Source organism: Saccostrea echinata, unplaced genomic scaffold (genome assembly GCF_033153115.1).
Source record: "Saccostrea echinata isolate AGI-Se365-2 ecotype Australia unplaced genomic scaffold, CSIRO_AGI_Sech_v1 ptg000030l, whole genome shotgun sequence".
Classification (NCBI taxonomy): domain Eukaryota; kingdom Metazoa; phylum Mollusca; class Bivalvia; order Ostreida; family Ostreidae; genus Saccostrea; species Saccostrea echinata.
The window spans coordinates 1,949,161-1,966,438 of NW_026889779.1; the positions used below are offsets into that span (position 1 = coordinate 1,949,161).

The following is a 17,278-nucleotide window of genomic DNA, read 5'->3' on the forward strand; positions in this document are numbered from 1 at the left end:
TGCCTGTACATGAACATTGCAAACTTATTAGATACCTTATGATGAAAATGATTAACAATACATGTACACTGTTAAAATTTCATTTTAATGATATATTATTCACAAGCTACGAGGGGTGATCAAAAAGTTCGCGAACTAATTGAATGACTTCCTTAAAAGAAATAAAATGAGGTTTCAATGCTCATTATTTTTTAAAGTAGTCCTCTACGATTATAATGCACATCTGCCATTGTTCTGCCCATGCGCGAATCACGTGATCCAGGCCGTCACGTCACATGCTCCGTGGCATTCTGTTCACAGAAGCTAAAAGATTTTTCCAAGTCTTATATTTCTTACCATGCAAGTTATTTTTTATAACAAGAACATTTCATCAGTCTGAAATGGCCAAATCTCGGCAATAGGATGGGTGGATAAGGACATCCCTTCCCAGAATTAGCATGGTAATCATCAAAACCCGAGTTCTCAGCCTCGGGAGAGTCGTTTATCCAATGTGAATAAAGTATGGACTACCTCTTTTTTATCATATCTCATATGCTTAAAGTCTAAAGTAAACGAAATTTAAGGGTTTAATAATTATATTATTGTAAAGATATTCAACTTTTTTTCTAATTTTAATTTGCCAAATTGCTCAACTAAGGACACACCTTTTCCCCGGCTTGCTTTCGCTGGGCAACAGAACAAACATCATTTTTAACCATCTCCCTGCCTTCACTAAAACAATCAATCCAATTAATGACTCAACTTCTGGCAAGTCTTTTGTCTTCATAAACCTTGTACTAATTATTATATGCTACTGCAAAGGAATTTCCAAAATATACGTTAAACGTTACAGCCGTTCGTTGCTCGAGTACGACTGAGTCAACCATTTTTTGTCACAAGTCGCCTACATATTGACGTCATTTTCACATTGTGACTTCACAAACAAGGAGCAAAACATATGATACCTTCTATCTATAGAATATGTGTATGACTATATGTGTGCCAAATTTTATTCTGATCTGAATTATGGTTTTATATATTGAGATAGTTCGCGAACTTTTTGATCACCCCTCGTATTACTACATAAGTCGGAATCGCCAGCGCAGGCAAACTACTCGTATCATTTACAGAACTTATCTTCCAAACAGAATAAATTATTTTCTTTTAATAAATGTGCCCTTTGAAAAAAACACTTTTCTGGGTAATTGTTTCAAAACGGGTTTTTTTTCGGGATGGATGATATAAAGTAGAATTCACAGAGAGAGAGAGACAGAGAGAGAGAGAGAGAGAGAGAACGCATCAGCATATAACGTACACAGGCCCGTAGAAAAGGGGAGGGGCTGAATATAATATTTTGCATTGTAGCTTTTCCTATAAATGCAGGTTGCCCCCCCCCCCACTCTTTGATATTGTAAAGTTCCAGGATTTGGACAGTAAAATAGGTTTTCTTTTTTTTTTTTACATGTCAAATAATTTTGGGAAGCTGGCCCCCACTTTTGGTCAGGTTAGTTCTTGGTTGTTGTTGTTTTTTTTTTTTTTTTTTTTTTTTTTTTTTTTTTTTTTTTTTTCCTGTTTTTTGTTTTATGTATTTTTTTTTTTGATTTGTCAGATTTTTTTTGGAAGCCCCCCCCCCCCCACTTTTGAAACCGTCGCTACGGGCCTGGTTCATGTACAGTACCTAGAGCAAATGTCATTTAAATTTCTTTGTTTTATTTACAATATCAATCACGATCAGTCTTTCCTTTAGATCTGACTGTTAATTATTTTCACCGTCAATCACAATCTGTACATATATAGCCACACGAAGTCCATGCACGGTGCTACACCTGTCAATCAAAAATCACTCCATATTGTGAACTTAGTCTGGTGCCACAGAAGCATTTCCCATGTAATATGAATATTACTTTATTCAATTCTAATTTAACACCATTTAAAGATAATATTTTGGGACATAGTTGGAATTAAGGCTGGACCTGAATGCTGTGAATTTATCACGCCAATAAATTTATGGAAATTCACGGATCTTTCGGATGAGACTTAAAAAAAAAAAAAAAAAAAAAAAAAAAAAAAAACTAGGTCCCGTGTCACGGTAGACGTTGGCACGATAAAGACCCTCACTGCTCAATGGCTCTGAGTGCCGAGTATAAGTATTCAATTAATTTGTTTTGACCTTAAGTCTTAAGTATGCTTGAAAAGATTACAAACTAAGTATCACACTGTGTGTTTCAATTCATTTTTCTTAAAAAGATCTATAAGGGCATATTATTCATCTGCACAAGCTCTTGTGTGTATAGAAGGTATCTTATTACGCTAATACTATTTATATCTAATATTCTTTGAAAACTTTAGATGCAAGCAAATGTAATATTTTACATAAACGTTAGTGATATTGTCAGCCTGTGCATGTAGCAGAAAGAGAAAATATAAATCCTATAACTTGTATACTGTCTTCAATTTTAGTTGAGGATGTAAGTAGAAACACCATTAATTCAAGTGTTTCTTTTAAAATTAATTTTCTTGCAGAATGAGAAGAGACATCGATCAATCATACATGCTGGGACTGTGACAGTTTGCAAAAATACATAGCTATGGCTGCAAAATACCCTGATAGCAGTGATAACGACGAGGAAGAAATTCATTTTGATCAGCGCAGTAGAAAGTCCGGGGAAAAACAAAGATATCCGTTGCATATATACTCTGATGAGGATTTTGTAGATCCATCTCAATTTATAGAATCTAATGTACCGAGCAAAATTTCCGATAAAGAATATAACTATGTCCAAAGTCATCAAGGTTACCGTAGTGCAACCAGACATACAGAATCAAGAGGACGGTCAGGTATGCGAAGGTCATCAAGAAGAGGTTATAAAGCAGTAGTTGATACACAATCAATTCACAATCAATATGAAAAAGAACATCACAACCATCGTGGACTTTATAATCGGGATCGAGGGCATTTTCAGGGGCGAAGAAATTTCAGGAGACGTCCATTTTACAATCAAGAACAAGACAGGTGGACAAACAACGAAAATGCTGATAAAAATTTTAATGAAGGGAAGATGCACAATGAAGTCCAAAGCCGTAGAATGGGCTACAGAAGACTGAAAGACTTAGACAGTTCATCAAGGAATGCTGACGAAATTCTCCTAGAATTAGTTACAAAGAGGAATGGTTTTGGTGATCTCTTGAGTCAGAAATTAAAACCAGATTGGATGATAATGATTATTTCACTTCTTGTGAAATCATTTCAATCCGAAAAACACCAAACAAAGCTGGAACTGGTGGCCCTTTTGAATACTTCTAATTTCATAATGGTTAATCTTCTTCTTTTTCTTGGAGAGATAGAACTTGGGGAAGTAAAGTTACAAGACATCGAATTTTCTTCTTTAATGGAAAACGTTTGTTCATTGACTCATACATTGATTCAAAGAATGCAAAGCCACGTATCTCAGTGGAGCATTTTAATTGAATATCTAGATAGGGTTGTAGCCAAAAATTCTAGTAGAATCCTCCATTACAAGCCCGAGGTCGTTACGAAAATGAAAGAGTTCAAAGCTGCAAAAGATAATATTCAAAAGGTCGACAATAGAAAAGCAATAACGTTGTCGAGTGATGATTGTGAATCGCAAGAACCACCTGAAAATTTCAGGCAGCTCTCTGTTCTTCCCGAAATGAAAGATTTTGATTTCAATGAAAAGCCCTTTCTAAGGGCTAACAAAATAAAAGGCGGATATGACAACTTAGATCATTATTTGGACATTCAGTTTAGATTGCTTCGAGAAGATTTTTTACGGCCATTGCGAGAAGGAATTATGGAGTACAAAAAGCAGTCAGTACACAAAAATCTTCGCAGAAAAGTTGGGGATGTGAGAATTTATACTAATGTTCAGATAGTCCGCCCTGTGTGTAGAGATGAGGGTATTGCACATTTGATACGTTTAGATATGACCAAACTAAGAAACATTAGATGGGAATCTTCAAGAAGGTTAATGTATGGGGCACTGCTTTGTTTATCTCAGGATGGATTCAAAAATATTCTCTTTGCAAGTGTTACGGATCGTAATGAGAGAATGTTGGAAAATGGCGAAATAGAAGTAAAGTTTCAAGAAAAAGATCTAAGCAAAGTTGAAAAAGCTACAGCAAATCATTTGTATGTTGTAGCTGAAACCACTGCATACTTTGAAGCTTACAGACATATACTGGAGGGTATGAAAGAAATAACGCAAGAAATGCCATTCCAGAAGTATATTGTACATTGTCAAGCAAATGCGAAACCTCCTCAATATCTTCTGTCTTCAGGTGTTTTGCTTTATGACTTTTCAATCCTTCTTTATAAGGAAGACGATGATAAGAGACCCGCAGACGTTTCAAGCTGTGAAAGTAAAAGCAGATGTCGAACTGAGATTCCAATACTCAGTACATCAAAATGGCCCTCCGCAGAGACATTACATTTGGATCATTCTCAACATAAAGCTCTTCAGTTAGCTTTGACTAAAGAAATTGCCTTGATCCAAGGTCCCCCCGGTACCGGAAAGACTTTTCTTGGAATGAAAATTGCGCAGATATTATTACTTAATAGAGATATTTGGGCTGAAAAGGATAAACCTGAGCCGATTTTGGTTGTTTGCTATACAAATCATGCACTGGACCAGTTTCTTCTTGGCATAAAAAATTATACCAAAAAACTTGTTCGAATCGGTTCACGATCAAAAGTTCCGGAACTTGAAGAGTACACTTTAACTTCGTATAGAAGAAAGGCAAAATTCTCGCGCATTTTATCACAGGCTGTCTACGACAGAAAAAATGACTGTTATCACAATATGGAAGAACACCGAAAAGCCATTGAAAGTGTAAGTAGAAAAATTAAAATTGCAAAATTAGGCATTCTCTCCATAGAAGAATTGGAAGCTGTCGTTTCCAAAAAACATTTTGCAGAATTAAAAAATGAAAGTGGCAGTTACATTGACGAATGGTTGGAAATCGACAGGGAAATGTATTTACTTAAAAACTGTGGTACAGAGTCGGAAGAGGAAAAAGCTCTCAAAAAGAAATATGAAATTCTATTGCAATGGGAACAGGAACTAATCAGAGGCAGAAAAATCGATCCTTTGCCAATGAAACTTCTCAAGCGTTATCATAATCCCTGGAAATTAAATTTAAGACAAAGGGGGAGTCTTTTCAAAGTTTTATTATCAGAATTTAAGTCTGGGGTGAAAAAGAATTTGGACATAAATCTCAAGCGATATAATAATGCGCTTAATCATCTAAACATGCCGTATGCACCATTAGAAATGACCACGAGTATTCAAAATATCAATAAGTTAATAGGCATTTTAAAGGCAAGTGAAAAAGAAATTATGGACGAAGAAGTCATAAAAACATTTGTCAATCCTTTTCTGGGTCAACTGATCGTAGAGATACAGGGATATGCACAGTCGTCACAGTCTTTCTTTTTGTGGCTTAATTTTGATGGGTCAACAGAGAGTTGCAATCGTATCGCTGAAATATTAGACGGAAGGAAGATCGAAGATGAGGATAGCGATGAAGAGGATTTTGATGACCGCATTCTTGATGATGACTATTCACATAGAAGTGACACTGACTGGAGGGAAAAGGAAAAAGACTTTCCTATGACAACTATCCTGTCAAAAGCATCTGTAGAAATTCTCTCAGATAAATTGAACCTTTCTGAAAGGTCAACATGGATGGAACATATTTCCAAACAACATATTCGAATGAAACTCAAAAAGGTTTTGACCTGTAGTGATGCAATGACAAAAAGCGAAAGTGAAGACATTGAGGACGTTTGGGAACTATCCTTAGACGATAGAAGAAGATTATATCGATATTGGGTGGATCAGTATATCATTGCGAAAAGGCAATCTATAAAAGATACTGAACAGGAATATAACGAAAAATGTAAAGCTTACAAGGAAGCCCTTGATTTAGAAAGTGTAGAAATAATGGCAGGAGCCGACGTTCTTGGATTGACAACAACCGGAGCTGCAAAATTTCGAAGTATTTTGCAGTCTATTAAACCCAAAATCATCATTGTTGAAGAGGCAGCAGAAGTGCTGGAGTCACATATTGTCACCACTATCAACTCTGAGTGTCAACACATGATTCTTATTGGGGACCACAAACAACTGAGACCGACACCCACGGTTTATCAATTAGCAAAACAATACAAACTTGAGATATCTTTATTTGAAAGAATGGTCACGAATGAGTTGAATTTCGTCACTCTGAATTTACAACATAGAATGCGCCCGGAAATATCTGTGCTTATGAAACACATATATCCGGAATTAAAAGATCACCCGTGTGTTATTAAGTATGATAGGATCCGTGGAATTACTTCGGATTTGTTTTTCATTGACCATGATGAACCTGAGGAGAAAAATTTTGAAACAAAAAGTCGATCAAACTTGCATGAAGCTAGATTTGTGAAAAGACTATGCAGATATTTACTAGATCAAGATTATCAACCGGAGGATATTGTTATTCTGACACCATACACTGGTCAAGTATTAGTTCTGAAGCGAGAAATACCTAAACATGAATCTGAAGGGGTAAAAATTACATCAGTGGACAATTTTCAAGGAGAAGAAAGTGATATCATCATCCTGTCTTTGGTGAGAAGCAATGAAGAACAAAAGGTTGGATTCTTAAAGATAGATAACAGGGTATGTGTCGCTCTCTCAAGGGCTCGTAAAGGTTTATTCGTAATTGGCAATTTTAGTCTTTTTGAAGAAGAAAGTGAATTGTGGCAGAAAATCATTGGTACTGTTAAAAATGAAGATAAGTTTGGAAAAGCATTAAAACTGAGATGTGAAAATCATTCAGATTTTATCTGCTGTGTACAGCGTGATACAGATTTTGACAAAATGCCTTTAGGTGGCTGTGGAAAACCTTGTAATATATACTTACAATGTGGTCACCAGTGCTTGCAATTTTGTCACAATAAAGATCCAGAACATAAGAAGTACAAATGCACACAGCCATGTACTAAAACAATTTGTCATCTTGGACATAAATGCAAAAAAGAGTGTTTTCAGGACTGTGGTAAATGCATAGAACTTGTAAGGAAACCTATGAAAGCTTGTAAGCACGAAAATATTATGCCGTGTTCCAAAGATGTTTCTGATTTTAAATGTATGCAAACTTGTAATCAAATGCTTTCTTGTCAGCATACTTGTCAAGGAAAATGTGAGGAATGCAGAAAAATAAAAGGACATCGAGCATGTGAAGAAATATGTACATCAGTCCTATATTGTGGGCATACTATGGAAGGTCCGTGTTTCAAAATCAAATCTCGCCCATTGTGCACAGTGAAATGTACTGCAATTCTTTTGTGTGGCCATGCTTGTTCTGGGACGTGTGGGGAGTGCATGCAAGGTCAGTTACACATACAATGCCAGCAAACTTGTGGAAAAACACTTATATGTGGACATATTTGTAAGCAGAAATGTGTTGAAGGATGTCCACCATGCAAGAAAAAATGCGAGTTTTCATGCCGCCATACAAAGTGCACTAAGGTTTGTGGGGAAATTTGCGATCCTTGTGATAAACGCTGTGCAAGGGGGTGCAAGCATGCCAAATGCCGTGAGCTTTGTAATGAAAAATGCAGCATTCTTCCTTGTACATTTCCTTGTGTAAAGGTCAGAGAATGTGGTCATCAGTGTTCTGGACTTTGCGGAGAACTATGTCCTCCTTTCTGTAAAACATGTGACAAGGTATGCATTATGCAATCGACAGAAAAACAGTGTAACCTTGAAGAACACGAACCAATAATTACTTTGAAGAGCTGTGGGCATACTTTTGAAGCGCAAACTTTAGATAACTACATATTTTATAAAGAAAAGAGGCCATATAGCATTATTGCGGCTAAAACATGCCCTACTTGTGAAAAACCTATAAATGGAACAGATAGGTATAAAAATGTTTACGAGGAGAGTAGGAAAAATGCTGTTGCAATAACAAAATATTTAAGTGAAAAACTTGCTTACAGCAATTTTAAAAGTGAACATCAGAGAGTACTGAAAATGTCTAAGTCATTGGGAGATAATGACGAAATTGTAAAGAGAATACTTTTACCTTTAGTAAAAGAGAAAACATATGTACCAGGCTATCACCAAATACAGCTTGCTTTGATACAAATTGAAATTTTATCAGCCATATATGAAATTCTACAACTCATGTCTGATTCCGTCATTGAGGGAACAAAAGAAGAGAAACAAGTGGCAACAAAGCTTAATTTCATTCGCGATTGGCTGTTTAAATGCGTAGAAACAAGATCTGAAAAGGGGCAAAAACACCACATCTTTGTTGACAGATCGTGCTTTTCCAAGCAAGAAATACAAAATGTGTCCTCTATTCTAAAAGGACTTGCGTATTTGGTTGAGTTTTTATTACTATCAAATACCGGATCATTGTCCGAAGAAAACATTTATTTGATTACATACGGATCAAAAATTCGTCCTTTTCTCTCTGGACAGTCGCCATTGGATGACGAGTTAAAAAAGATATTGAATTTGATAGCTATAAAGAGTGGAAGTGAAATGGTGTTGGGGAAAAGCATATCAAAGAATATAGAGAGCAGATTCGCCAATTCTTTCAAAGCGACATGGGAAAAAGGCGTTTGGTTCAAATGTAAATATGGTAAGTGCTTTATGTTTGCTAATATTTAGTATCTACAAAATTAAATGTAATTCATTAAGTTGTTATGAAGTGTAATTTTGACAACCTTTATTTAGGACACATTTCGCATTTACCAAATGGTAAAGGTAAGTGTGGTTCCTGCAACATCATGATTACTACGGTAACTAGTCTTAAAGGACCTAACACTGTGCAGGCCTTATCTATCGCTGGAGAAATTGGAAAAATTTGGAAGCCTTCAGTACAGAGTAACATGACTGATCATAATCGTAGTGTAATACCTGCATATAAGAAAGAGTTCAAAGGACAACCAACACAAGGACGAATAAACAGAGATACCCAAACAGGTTTTCGAGGCAAACAACAAGCAATGCGATTGAGTAACTGGGAGTCAAAAGAAAGTGATACAACCCAAGATGTACTGAAAGTAGAAAATGAAAGTGAAGAACTGTCAATGGACCCAAACTTCATTAAAACATGTGATAAAGGTAAGTTGGTAGCTTACGTTCTGTGCAGATTGTATCTAAACATAGATGAAATTGATTGATAACTGAAAACGTGATTCTCAGCCATCTGTCTAGTCGAATAGTAAAGAGATAGATCAAAAGCTGGTTAATTGAAGGAAGACGTTTGTTTGTATTTAAATTTCATAGATATGATTAATATATCCTGTAACACTTCTTTGACAACAATTAAGTTCTAAATAAAAAAAAGAATTATTATAAAATGTCAATACTCATTCTCTTTCTTTCTTTTCATTTTCCTTATTAGGCACCAACATTTTCTATATTTTTTAATCTAATTTGTTTTTTGATATAGGTCATATTATGCAGAGAAATGAAACAAATTGCAGATACTGCAACCCTCAAAGACCTCAAGCAAGATAAGAATAACAAATTATTTGAAGATGACCATAACAGCAAACTTCACGTTCAAGAATAAAACTCCTTCAAGATAGGGACTTTGGTGACGACTGTGCAGTTGACAATGGGCAAAAAACCTTTTGGATTGGGATTTATTTGCATTTATTATCATGTTATTTAGTTTTAGTATATTCAATTATTATTAATATGAAAAAAGGTTTAAAAAAAATTAAAAATCACAATGCTTAATGAATAATGAAAATTTTTTTTTCATAATACTTTCATATATTTACTGTAAGCTCCATGAAACTTTAATGCATTAATATTATACATACTATAAATTTCAAGCTCATTCCAGATTGAGCTACAACGTTCGGCCACTGTTTTCTTTCTTGCATACTGACATGCAGTTCCTCCAGCTCAACTCATATGTCCCTATTTAGCGTGTTAATGAAGGTGATCTTTGGTAGGTTCCCACTAAGATGATCATTTGTGATGCGATTCCTCCAACCGATTGTCAGTACATTTCTCAGTGGCGCCAAAACATATTGGCTGCAAAATAGGGAAATCACCTTTTATACATTTTACAGGAGTTGAAGTAGAACCTACGTTATAGTTAAGTGGACAAATCCAAGACTTGTCGTATCTAATGAAATACACAAATGTGATAATGTGAATGGCATGCAACTAATTTCGAAGAAATGCACAATTTCTAAAAAAAAAAAAAAAAAAAAAAAAAAAAAAAAAAAAAAATCTTTATTTTCCGAATCATAAATAGTACAGTATCTTGAAGATATGTGTCTGAGTCATATTTTTTAGAGATTGTGTTTAAAGTTTGTAATATTTATCATGGAATGAGGTGCATTCATTTTCATTATTATTTGTTTCATTTGTATTTTTAATGGTTTGTGTATAACAGTATTGTTTTCCTAAAAAAGTCTCTTTTAAAATACAAAAAATGCCATTTTTGATAAATAGTCACATTGTAAATCTTAACATAACCTCAAAGCAGTCAATTAATCATTAAATCCTGTGTAGGTGCAAAAAGGTAAGTTTGCGGGAAAAGATATATGTTTTATTCACTTTTCATAATCATTTGGATATGTTCTTCATCATATTTAAGAAAAAATATTTACAAAAAAATTTAGGGTGGTAAATAGACTCAAAAAATATTAAGCGCACATGCTATATTTGTTGAAATATGGGCTTAATCATTTATATCGATTGAATAAAATAGAAATCGTTCTTGAATAATTTTGCTAACTATTGTTCACTTAATAAAGTCTTTTAACGACAATGTTTGAAGAACTATTTTTGTTATCTTGTTCATTCTCCTTCTGATAGTGCCCCCTCCCCTCCCCCCAAATGGCTGAAAATGAGTAGTCGCAATGTATAATTATCATTCAACGTTGCACAGGCTGCACTACATTTAATAACAAGGAAACATGCCATATAATTTCAACTGATTGATAAGCGAGTGCTAATTTATCATTTTGAAAAGTTTGAAAATCCTATGACAAAGACTTTTCCGACATGGGTTCTACCTTAAATGTGTTAAGAACGGTTTTAAGGAATATTTTACAAATCTTACAAACTGACTAAGTGTTTGTCATTTCTCGTTACATATCCAAAAGTGAACCTAATAAAATACCACTGCTTAACCTTTTGCCCTCCTCAATGAATGGTCACAATGTTAAGTCAATTCCACTGGCAGCATTTCAGCTGATTTCAAATTGGTAAATCACTTTCGAGGTGAGCATTTTGCATCATTTTTTGTTTTAAAATTTAAGACATTATTGCTGATTTATTAAAATCATATTTACAAATATTTCGATAAAATTCTAATATATATAAGGATAAAATAACAAAAATAAATAGTTTCTTTCAAAATTCAATTAACTTTGCTTAAATTTAGAAATATTATGAGGTTTTATTAGTATAAAGTTTTTGGAAACAATTTCAAGTCTTTTTTTTTACATTTTAAATAATTGAAATTTCTTAATTAGATTTTCATTGAAGGAAATCGGAGTAAGAGCAATGTTACTCTTCTGTTTGAGAGATAAGAAAATTTATTTGTGGTATGTTGATTTAAATATATTTTCATTTTGTCTTCTTAATATTCATGATTGAGATTTACGCAAAATATAATAGCGCAGATGGAAATGATTATCATTTGGATTATATTATATTTTACGATGTAATATTCAACTTAGCCCTCCTCCGCCTGATTCAGGGAGAGACTATTTACTTATTGAGGCTATAAAATTCCTCTCAGCGGAGACAATACAATACAATAAAATATAATACAACGGCAATGTTTTAAATAAGATACTTGGATAAAAAAATTCATTCAATTTGTATTTTAAAAAAATTGAGAGATGTAATTTGCTAATCTCTATGCAAAATGTAATAAAGCAAAATCTTGTAAATCCAGTTTTTCTACGTTTTGCTCTTAGGTTGTATTCGTCCTGGCAATGGTTCATGCTTATCCCGAGAGTAATTGAATTGAAATCAGACAAAATGAAATGACAATGAAAGTATCATTACATTGTGGCCAGACATTGGTCATAGGTGACGAAGGGGACAAACGAGAGGCCCATTGGCCACATCGCTCACCGGAGCACTTTGGCTAGGAAAAAGCAGAAATCAGTTCAGTATTGAAAAGTTTAAATATAAAGTGGTGGGGAGTTATAATTTGAACAAACTTGAATCTGCACTACCTGGAGATGCTTTTAATTAATATGACAAATAATGATTTTGCTGTTCTTAAGAGACATTTTTATTGAAATATCCTTTATGTTCTTTTGTATGACTATGATCCCCTGTTATGGCCCCTCTATACTCCTGGGGGTCATGAGTTGAACAAATTTGAATGTACATTACCTGAGGTTGCTTTTATTTTATTATGACCAATCACAGCTTTGCTGTTCTTGAGAAGATTTTTAAAGATTTTCTATGTATTCCCATGTAAAACTTTGATCATCCATTGTGGCCCACACTACTCCCCAGAGGTCATGATTTGAACTGACTTGATTCTACACTACTGAGGATGCTAATTATGGCTTTGCTGTTCTTGAGAAGAAGATTTTTAAAGATACTCCCTATGTATTCCTTAATAAAAATTTGAATGCTTACTGTGGCCCCACTCTTACCCTGGGGGTCATGATTTGCACAAACTTGAATCTACACTACCTGAGGATGCTTCCATATAAATTTGTCTAATCATGGCTTTGCTGATCTTGAGAAGATTTTTAAAGATATTCCCTATATATTCCTATGTCCTATGTTGATTGCTCACTATAGCCTCACCCTACCCCCGGGGGTCATGATTTGATAAAAATTGAATCTACACTACCTGAGGATGCTTCCACAAAAGTTTCATATTCTCTAGCACAGTGATTCTTGAGAAGAAGATTTTTAAATGCCATTATTTTTTCACGAATTCTTCATATGAACAAACTTGAATCCCCTTTACCCAAGGATACTTTGTGGCAAGTTTGGTTGAAATTGGGCCAGTGGTTCTTGAGAAGAAGATGAAAATGTGAAAAGCTTACAACGACGACGACGACATACAACAGACAGATTTCGACCAAAAAATCTCACTTGAACCTTCGGCTAAGATGAGTTAGAAAGCGGGATTTTCTGTTTGATTTTTTAAAGTCCACTTTCGGATGTCTCAAGTTTCCTTGCACGTGCCAAATCTACCCTTACTCGTACAAACTGTCAAGATTGAAAAAGAAAACAAGTAGTTGGTCATGTACTAATTGTACAACATTTTTCACTGGAATCACACTGGAAATACCTGATTTGCCCGTTATGCAAATTATCCTACGTTTCCAACTATCGTTGATGTCCCTGGCATACTCTACTAACTAGACAGTGATTCCTTATATTTCCATTTCATTGTGAAATAAAATTGTAAATTTAGATTTTAAAAATGTAGACTAATAGATTTAAATTACACGAGGCCTCACATGGCAATTTCAACAGTCCCCGCCCACTGACGTCAAACACAAAGACAGCCGCACGAGAATTACATGCATATTAGGCCTCATTAGAGTCAGACACAAATACAGCCGCACGAGAATTACATGCATATTAGGCCTTCTTAGCTCCTGACCTTTCGCTGGGCGAAATTTGCATTCCGGTGGAATGATCAAGAAATCAACTCTCCTAACTTTCAAAGAGTTATCACAGAGAAAACAAATAGAAATGGAAATATATGTGGATATAAAAGTGCTCTTTAAATATTCTAAATACATGTGATGTACATTTTATTTTTTCGCCCACACACATTTCCTTTAAATATGTTAGTATGTTATGTTTTGCAAAAAAAGAGCAGAGTAGACAATGGGTTGAGAGTATGGATTACATTCAGAAAAGACAAGAACGATGGTATAAGCTGCTTGTAATACTCTCATACAGGGGATGTTCAAGAGAACGCTTTCGATTCCTGTATATAAAGTCACCTTCAACAATGGTACTACTCACTTGGAGTCTTTACAACCAACTCACCGTGGGCGTTGATTTTTTTTTTTTTTTTTTTTTTTTTTGATAAATCAGTTACTCCTAAAATGAGGTTTTAAAAGTCCAAAAGATCCTTCTGCTAAATCGAAGTTTCTAAAAAAAAAAATTCATGGTAAATTCGCTGCTTCGCATTGACGTTGCATGTTATTTGGAATACCCTGCAATAACTCCTGGGTTTTTCTGAAGAAAAAAAAACGTGGTATTTTACTTATTATATGATGAAATTCTTTGTTTAGATTTTTGTAGAATCTACGTCTGGACGTCTTTTTGTTCCATTCTTGTAATAGTTTGTATTGGGTCAGCCATCCTTTACCTCTGCATACTAAAGAAACACTGTAGCATAGACCATTCTGCATAATTACTGAAATTGAAATTACATGTAATTGCATTTTGTTTTATCTATTTTTATGAAATCCTAGTGCTATTTATATACTTGTTATAAGGCCATTGTATGCTATTTTAACTGAAGTATTTTCCTTCGTTAGGAACAATCCAAAATGGTAACGTTTCTACAAAAAAAGGGTAATGTTTCGTATATTTTCACTGTTCGTTCCAGTTTGTTCATGTACCTTATTTCTCCTTCGAATATTAATCTTCTTAACGCTAATTCTAAATTTTAGGTCAAACGCCAACATGAAATCAGTGATGTTGCAAATGAATACGATGAAGTCCAATATTGCCTTGCAATCTATACTGACAAGTAAACAATTTCCACGATCAAATTCAACACCTTTTAATTTATTTTCACTCTCAACGAAAAATATTAAATATACTTGTACTGAATTACTCAGATTTATGAAAAATTAGTGTATTTCTTCTTCTTCAGAGGATTTTTATTATTTAATAAAACTCAAAAAAGTGAATATCGATACCCTATATCATAAATATGAGGAAGAGGACCTTATTAATTATTTTACACCTCTGTTCCAAGACAAATGATGAAATTAACTGTATCTACAAAGGATTTATCTTTAGTGCTTTTTAAAGTATAAAGATTTGAAGAACAACTCTCACTCTTAAGAAATGGGTGCAAGCAGAGATGTTTCAAGTTTGAATGATTAAAATTTAATTTAGGTATTAAACATTATCAAAGATTTAACTGAAATAGAACATTGCTTTTGTTTCAAACTCTTGATTTTGCCTATGTTAATATAACTAATACATTCTAAAACAGTTTCTATATTTGCTTTATATTACCTCGCTACCCTCAGACAAATCCAGTTATTGTAGAAAAAAATAACACATGTATATGATATGCAGCAATGAAATATTAAGAAAAATCAAAAATCAATCTATGCGAATAGAGAAATTTTATCTATATCGCCAAGAAAGGGAGAATGATTAAATTTTCTATAACTTTGAAATTAAACAACCAATCTACATCAATTTTGCACAACCTGACTAGGAAAAAGAGTTTTTTTTCAGATGCTGTGTTAAGATAAAATGCAGTTGTACTTATCATGTAATGTTGTGAAAAATAAAAATCTTCTACTTGTAAATACATATAAATGTAAGTGGTCATAATTCACGTGATATTTTATCGCTTTTTTCATATTCGAATGAGTAATATATAGAGTACTCTTTAATGAGTGTATTTTCAGATATCAGACGAGGGGGCTTGTTCCCCGAGTCTGATATCTAAAGATGCACGAGTTAATAGGTACTCTTTATCTTAATTATCATTGTTTTCACGTACTGGGTTACCCATGATCTATCAATTTAACGTTAATAGCACGTGATTTAACTATATTCCCATGCACTGCACTGACTTAGTGTGATCTATCAAAATTTCATTAAACCATTTTATATGACCAATGAAAAATAACACTTTATTTGAAAAGTATAGCGCACTGTATTTCTTGAACTTTCTACCTCGTCCATTCAAGTCTGAACGCCATGAATGACTGTTGTGATTTTATGCTATTGCAATTCTTAGAATGAAATATATAGAGATAACGAACAGTATTCAAGCTCAAAAGTCCATCAATCAATACAAAATAGGAGCAGAGCAAACACGGACCTCCAAACATCAGAGGTGGGATCAGGTGCCATGGAGGAGTGAGCATCCCCTGCCGACCGGTCACACCCGCCGTGTGCTCCTTGGCATGATCGGGAAATAACGGAAAAATCCGTCGACAATTCAGTGTGTAAATAATGGCCTTACAATTAGTGTGAAAAACGTCAATCAGCATTTGACTCAATGATAAATGGTGGAAACCGAAATGATGATAGAAAATATTATAGGTCACTTAGGAAACCTAAACATTTCACAATATACTGGTAGGTATCTTGGGGGTGAAGATCCTACTCACATGGACTTTAAGACTATAAATTTTGACTTGGGGATTTTCCTGCTGGAGAATTCATTAGATCTAGATCAAATTGATAGTGACATAAAAAGGACACAGTGCTACTGAGTCACAGAATGGAATGTTTGCTGAAGCTGTGTCATATGATCTGCGTCAGCTGATTGACCCTCAGACATATCCTAGTACTTGGAGAAATACGAAATTGTCTGTTGAAATTTTCAATAAATGGCGCGCATCAAGAGAGAATGTACCTTGCATGAAGGAAATGAACGCAGCCATGCTTTATAACTGGTTACAGAGCTTTGTATTGGAGGTACGTAAACAGGACGGCAGTGAATATCCCCCGCGTACTCTCTACTTCATTGTTGATTATTGCGTCACTTGCGAGAGGAAAACGTTAACAATATGAATGTTCTTGATGAACATGACCACCACTTTGCCGTTTTCCTCAAGGTTCTAGACGCGCACATGAAGGAACTGTTAACAAAGGGCTTAAGAACCAAAGTGAAAAAAAGTTGATCCAGTATTGCCGGAAGATGAAGAAAACATCTGGACCGGTGGAGTATACAGTTCACTAAACGTCATGTAAGCACATGAATTTGTAAATAATAAATACATTTATTTAATTTCTTGCTCTTGATGAAAAAGGTTAGATCTGACAAAGATACACCACAAAAAACTGTAGTGTATCAGGGAAAAATGAATGGCTGAGATCAAAGGAAAAGCTCACAAACAATAATGCAAGTATTGTTTAATAGATAATGGTCAATGACTTAACGCAATGAATCATAATTCCTTTCACAAAGAAAGATACGTGCTTGACCCACCCACATGGAACCTTTCGACACCTCTTTAACTAAAACTGCAGTCATTTAGATTTTTTATGCACCACAATCTTCCAAATGTTTTCCGGATCCCAATAAGATCTTAGGCAAGGGCAAT

The 17,278-nt window shown here is 34.4% G+C and overlaps 2 protein-coding genes across 2 annotated transcripts; both read left to right on the plus strand.

Moving 5' to 3' along the window:
• The first annotated feature begins 2,567 nt into the window (after window positions 1–2,567).
• LOC133196097 (NFX1-type zinc finger-containing protein 1-like) lies at window positions 2,568–5,575 on the plus strand. The gene is made up of 2 exons (XM_061332038.1): window positions 2,568–5,390; window positions 5,570–5,575. The coding sequence occupies exons 1-2, from the start codon at window positions 2,568–2,570 to the stop codon at window positions 5,573–5,575; spliced, it is 2,829 nt and encodes a 942-aa protein (XP_061188022.1).
• Window positions 5,576–5,601: 26 nt separating this feature from the next.
• Window positions 5,602–9,734, plus strand: LOC133197089 (NFX1-type zinc finger-containing protein 1-like). Its single transcript, XM_061332927.1, has 3 exons — window positions 5,602–8,640; window positions 8,736–9,125; window positions 9,457–9,734. Exons 1-3 carry the CDS (start codon window positions 5,610–5,612, stop codon window positions 9,522–9,524), a joined length of 3,489 nt encoding a protein of 1,162 aa, XP_061188911.1. The 5' UTR covers window positions 5,602–5,609; the 3' UTR covers window positions 9,525–9,734.
• The last annotated feature ends 7,544 nt before the right edge of the window (window positions 9,735–17,278 follow it).